We start from the raw sequence: 6,396 nt of genomic DNA on the forward strand, positions 1-6,396 counted from the left end.
GATAGTTTTTGGAAAAATACAGCTAATTTTATTTTGAAAATATTAAGACAGTGTCTATATGTTTTAATATCCACACTGTAATTGCATTAGTATGCTTTAATATATTTTGTCTAGTATTTAACTGTTAAGTTGAAATACTTTATGTGGGGGGAAAGTCATTCTTTCTACAAGTAGTTGTATAAAAAAATGGAAAGGGATGAGCAACATGGAACAGATGTGATAATTCGTGATGATCTTCAAACAGTTTCCAATAGGTGGTGCCCTTTGTCAATTTATGGTAATGAATTCAGGCATAACTTTAGGTATCCTCTACCAGGAAATTTCAGTGAGAAGCTGAAAATGAGACTGAGCTAGGTGCTTTTAATGTGAGATAACATGAAATGTTAAATGCTAAATGAAGTCACAACTGTATGACACAAATAAAATGAATTGGCAACAAGCATGAAAAGTCAAGTCTAAACAACATTATGGTTTCTTGATGGAGGACTGTATAGGATTTGCATGTTAAGCACCGGATCCTGCAAAGAGCTGTGTACAGGCACTACTATCAGTGGGGCTAACTGTGGGCAGAGGTCTACCTGCATCTGTCTGCAGAATAAGGAGCATTTTCTTTATCTGTGACGACAGAATGGAATTAAGTGTTTTTAAAATGGTAGTTCTGAAAGGCTACTAAGAACGTTGCTTAGACAAAACATTAGAGAAATGTGCATAAGGGTGTTGATTATCAGGAGCACAAGCCCTAAAGAGCAGCTGTGGGGTCATTGTTCTTGTCTATGATACTAATCTAACCTCTCAGCTGTACAATTTTAACTAAATTCTTCCCCATCCCTAGCTAAAAATGACAAACCTGTGTGAATAGTCTAGCAGGGTATCCTAAGCAGCTCTGAATTCTTAAAGTGTCTTACAGGCTTTGAGCAAATCTGCCCCACCTGTGTTGATTGTGTCTCTTTATAAGGGAAGAGTCAAACTACACCTTTTTCTAAGGGTCCATTTTTAATTTCAGCTTTCTCAAGTAGTAGGTCAGGGTCAAGCAGGTGAGTTTGCCAAAAGAAAAACAACTGATTTTCAGAAAGTTTTGGCATGTTTTGCACTGTTTTGTCCTCCTATATTTCTTTCCACAGGGCTATCTCAATTAAAAGCTATACAATCTCATTCTTTTGGTACACCTACCCAGTCTGAAGGAACTTGTCTTAAATTAGTTCTTAACAGTTAACTAGCACCAATCAGTGTCTGTGGGACTTCACCCTTTTTTTTTTTTTCTGGCCAAGAAGAAACAATAAGAAGTTAAAAAAAAATTAAAGAACAAAAGTTTTTTTTCCTCTCCTTTTAGATTAGGAAAAGGAAGTGTTTTTTTGTCCCAGGAAAAAGGCAACTCAAACCTTATCCTCTTTGTCTTGGAGCTGAGATAAAGGGGTGCTCCCAACTTGTGGTGGTCCCTTTTCAGGGATTCTAAAATGAATGTCCATAAGCCAAGACTTGTCAAGGACATGCCTTAATCAAAATCTTTCTGTGGATGCTTGCATTAGCATCCCCCTCAACCACAAATAACTGAAATGCTGTGCTCAACCAGGCCTCATTTTCCTCTTGCTTTCTCCGTGGTAATTCCTGTATAACTCCATTTAAGACATAAAGGTAAACTAGTGTAAAAACAGGCATAAATGGTGGAGCATCACTCTCAGTATTTGTGTGTTTTGGGGCATCTGTGGCTGAACCTCTCATTAGGTTGAAAATATTTTTTCCCATGGGCACTGATTTGACTTGTTTCTCTAAGCATGTTAAGCTCTAATCTAGATACAGGGATTAGATCCATTTATTTCACTTATGAAAGTTTGGAGCTGAAATAAGTTTTGTGGATCTGGGCCTAAGCGAAGAGGAAGTTTGTTTGTCAGAGGATAAAACAAAATGTAAGACCAGCTATTTTCTTATATCCCTCTAATTGGTGGCTTACAGATTTAATCAAGTATTTGGCTAGTTTCCTGGCAACCTCCCCAGTTTCTATTGTCTTTCATCACAAGAGATATTGCTATAGGAAATCTTGCAGGAATGCATGTGGCTATCATAGTGCCACGTAACTCAATACAGTGTCTGAAAAGGGTCATCTATCCAGATGCTTTAAGGGTCACAGAACGTGTCTTGTTTAAAGCTTACTACCAAAACAGAATGAATTAATTTAATGATATCTTGCTGTTTTATGATGTGTTTAAAAATCATGAGAACTGCCTCCCACTCCCTCCCTTAAAACTCATTTTCCCTAAGCTGTATCAGGAATGTCAAGTGTCGTCTTCTGGAACGAAAGGGTGTTAAGGACTTTTTGCAGCCCCGACTTCTTTAGTTCCGGGCTGCTGAATCCTTTATTTATCTATTTATTTATTTATTTATTTTAAAAAAAAGAGTAGATCTAAGAAAAAAGGTTGGCGTTAGTTAACCCCAGAGTCTTCCCAGCAAAGGCCCAGGTGAGCTGTTTTCACCTGAATTAAGCTGACTGAGGCTCACCCTAGCAGGGAGTTAAGCAGTGAACTCTACCTGCTAACCAAAGGTAAGAGGTTAACCTGGGTCTGTACTTGAAGACCAGTTGGGGCTAGGTCAGGGTTAGCCCATGTGGTGTCTGTCCCTGGCCTAACCTCTTCCTAAGCGTCACAAACCCAGAATCTGAATAAAAATCACTTCCTCTAAGATTTCACTTGCTTTGTATCCCTGTACCTGTATTCACTTGCATCCATAGTACAGGTCTGATACCAACACTTTCTGCTTATATCTTTCTCTAGAATACACGCGCATCTGTCTTTCTCTGTAGATAAAGATAAGAGGGGTAGTGGTAATATATAAGTATATGCATTGACTTATACAGAAATGCAAGGGTTAACCATCTGAAGTTACTCTAAATTATCAGTGACAAGGAAATAAACATCCATGTTCTCTGCTGCTCAAATCCAGGAAAGGTGCCAAAGTTTCTAGATAAACAGAAGCATGGAGGTGACTTGTTTCTGTTTGGTTTTGGATACTTTATTTGGAAACAGCTTATGGTGTAAATAGACATTACAATAAAACAAGTGGTAATTGGAGCAGGGGGATAATGGGGAGGAATATAGGTTTATGCAGCTTATGGATTCAGCTGCAAAATGCAGGGGTTCTGGGTTAAGCTTTGTTCTGAGCATTTAGGTGAATTCAAACTCCCTTCGCTGTGAAATAGTATGAATGGACCCAACCCAGGACAATGGCTGCGTGATGCCCGGGGTGAAGGGAACCTACTGGGATTGACATAGCTTGATGCACTAAAATGTGACGAAAGTTCAGCTCTTCCCAGCTGGTAAGAACCATCTCACACACAGCTGTCTTCCCCTGTGGTACAACAAACCACATCACTGATGCCAATGGATGTTTTTTACCCCAGGGATGAATTTGGCCCCTTCTCCTGAATGCACATGCCTCCTGCATCATGCATTAGATCTGTGTACTTGGTGCAGAGAGTATCTGGTTTCTGAGTGAATTTGAAAAGTGTGTGTGTACCAGTTTTTCCACCAGCCCTGGCAATCTGGGGGGTGAGGAGTGTAGGATGTCTCCTTCCTTTTCTTTGATTCAGGTGCACCCGCCCCCAGCAGCAGCTGTTGGCACTTGAGAACCAGGGAAAATGAGCCGGAAGACAGCATGAGCGTTGCTGGCTGCTGGGAGCTCAGCTTGGACTGCGTGGAGCCTCTTAGCAGCTTGGAAATTAGCCAAAGGGAGGAGCTGGTTGCATCTCCCCTTCTCCCCCCACCTCCCTTCAGTGTATGATTGGACATGAGGCTGCCGGGCTTGCTTATAAAAGCGGAGCCTGGCTCTTTTTCTACCCACTATTGAAGTGAGCCCTCCAGAGCAGCAGTAGCAGGAAGAAGAGGCTGGGCTAAACGGACACTGATGAACAGGCTGTTAGCGAATTGTCTGAAATAACAAGTGGCTTAAACGTGCAAAGGTATGGGTGAGCTTGATTTATGGAGAAGCCTTATGGAATGTAATGGAGAGGAAAACTTCTATAGAGCACGGATTTGAATCTTAGTTAAATGCTATCAGTTCTTAGATTAACTTCTTTAGGACACTGTTCAAATTCTGTTGTAACCTGTTCATTTTATCCTTTGCCATAAGAGGCTGGGTGGGAGATGTTGCTATGAGAAGTGAACTTTATCTTATCCTACTAGGTTGTTAGTGGTGTAGCAGGCCAGAAAGGGACTCTGCGTGCAGGCGGGGCTTTGCTCGGCTGCTGCCGGTCGGAAGATGTTCATGTGCTTCTGCTTCTGTTTGCAGGTGAACTTGAGCTCCGCTGCAGGGACCTTTCCCTCTCTGTATCCAGCTGCAGTGATGTGGTTCATGGAGAAGATGAAAGCATCACCTGGAAACAGCAACCTACGGAGTCCTTCCTTCCTGGGGCTGCAGCCTGGTCAGATGGTGTCAGAGAAAGCCCGAGTAGGGGCAGCTGGTTTTCCCAACGTTTTAACCCCAGACAGGATCCCAGAGTTCTGCATCCCACCCAGACTGACCATTTCCTCTCCGCATGACCGCTGCCTGGCAGAGGCCAGTCTGCATCCTCCTGGCATTGCTGATTTTGGCCCCAGCCCATTCTTGCCACATCTCATCCAGATAGAAAGTGTTGAGGAGATTCCAGCCCTGGAGGAGGACTGCTCCAACTTGGACCCGCAGTCCCAGGCAGCACTGTCCCTGCCCCACTTCCCCAAAGCCCAGACCTCCTATGGCTTTTGCACCTTGCTGGAGAGTCCCCACACCAGGAGGAAGGAGTCCATCTTCCACAATGACTCACACAGCAGCTCTCTATCCAGCTTGATGGTGCCTAGATCCAGAGCCAATACCTGTGGTGGCACAGGGGCAGCTTCCAGCCCCATTGCCATTAGCTCTGTCTCTGCCAGAGTGCCTTCTAAGCATCCACTCCTGCACAGGCAAGCTGCAGTGGACAGTGATACTACCTCTTCCACTGACTCGACTCCTTTCAGCTCCCCACTGCTGAGTAGATCTCCTCCCAGATCCTGCCCATTGTTCAAAGCTCGGAGCCAAGAGGGGCTGCTTGGCAGGGCACTGAGAGCAAGGAACAAGTCCAGCACGATAAGGAACAACTCCTTATCGACAGATGAAAGCAGCTCCAATGATAACAGCCCCAATGCCACCAGGAGGTCTTCAGAGGGGCTAGTTGAGTCCTTCCGTACACGGAGCTTTAACCTGTCACATTCCGCTATTTTCCCCCTGGACCTTACCTGTGGCCGAGAGAGGCTTGTTGGGGAGAGCACAGTGCTACTGGGCAGAGGAGGGTTGTTGAGACTGTCAGCTGAGTATTGTTCAGAAACCAGAAGGCTGAGACTCCGTCTGATCAGTGCAGAGGGTTTATATGATGCGTCTGTGGAGCCTAAAAGCATAAACTGCTGCATCACCTTCTCCCTTGTGCCAGGGAAAGTTCAGAAGCAGAGAAGCACGGTTATAAAACAGAGCAGAAACCCCATCTTTAATGAGGATTTTTTCTTTGATGGCATTGCAGAAGAGGATTTGTACAGCTTTTCCGTGAGGATGAAAGCTACGAATAAAGGGTGTAGCTTGAAAAGAGACAGTGTGTTAGGGGAAAGTGAACAGAGTTTAGTGAATATTTTATCCCTCTAAAATGCCAGGCAAGCAAGTGGATATTTATTTTTGTATTTTTAAAGTGTTTTTTAAATAAATGATTTAACACACACTTTTTAAAAAGCCTTCATTTGGTTTTGTCTGGTAAGTCACCTGCTCTTCCACTGACAACGTCAATTGTAAGTTGATCATTCGTAGAGCAAAACTTTACGTTTGTGTGGTGGTGGTAATTTCCATGGCTACATGGGATACTAGTGGGTAGTTACATCCTTTCTTACTGGCTTATGGAGATAAAAACATTCTGCAGAGATTTCCTTTCTAAAGGAGAGTATTGTTTTTAAAACCAAGGGTAGGTGTGAAATGTCTAGCACAACGGTTTCCTGATCTGGGTTGGGGCTTACAAATGCTACAGTAAAATAAATAAAAACAGAACACTGCTTTTGAAAGGTAATAACATTTACACTGTTCTGATCTACAGAAGGAAAACACTGCCAGTTAGCTTGTGCTGGGGGCCCTTGACATGACATGCTTGACAACCAATTCTACTTTGCTATGAGGCCAGCTGGTTCCTTATTCAGGAATGGGAGGGAAAGAGTAAAACACAAAGCAGAGGCTAGGAACTTAACATACTAAACTTGAGAGGGTAATAAATTTAGCTCCTTTTGGAGCAGGCAGGGCTAAGGGCTACCAGACCTTCAGTGGGGGAAGCCCTTCAGACCTTCAGGGAAAGGGGCTTCAATGAAGACCCAAGACCCTGACCTTGGGGCCTGTCTCTGCTACACCCTGGGACCACTAATGATG

At 43.5% G+C, this 6,396-nt stretch overlaps 1 protein-coding gene across 1 annotated transcript; it reads left to right on the forward strand.

The window, feature by feature from the left end:
* The first annotated feature begins 3,845 nt into the window (after nucleotides 1-3,845).
* Nucleotides 3,846-5,696, forward strand: LOC140917941 (C2 calcium-dependent domain-containing protein 4C-like). Its single transcript, XM_073361469.1, has 2 exons — nucleotides 3,846-3,949; nucleotides 4,279-5,696. The coding sequence occupies exon 2, from the start codon at nucleotides 4,333-4,335 to the stop codon at nucleotides 5,632-5,634; it is 1,302 nt and encodes a 433-aa protein (XP_073217570.1). The 5' UTR covers nucleotides 3,846-3,949; nucleotides 4,279-4,332; the 3' UTR covers nucleotides 5,635-5,696.
* Nucleotides 5,697-6,396: the final 700 nt, after the last annotated feature.

This window comes from Lepidochelys kempii, chromosome 10 (assembly GCF_965140265.1).
Source record: "Lepidochelys kempii isolate rLepKem1 chromosome 10, rLepKem1.hap2, whole genome shotgun sequence".
In the NCBI taxonomy this organism is placed as follows: Eukaryota; Metazoa; Chordata; order Testudines; family Cheloniidae; genus Lepidochelys; species Lepidochelys kempii.

What these genes read in the sequence shown, in the direction of transcription:
- LOC140917941 (XM_073361469.1), top strand. Translation starts at nt 4,333, where the DNA reads ATGTGGTTCATGGAGAAGATGAAAGCATCACCTGGAAACAGCAACCTA.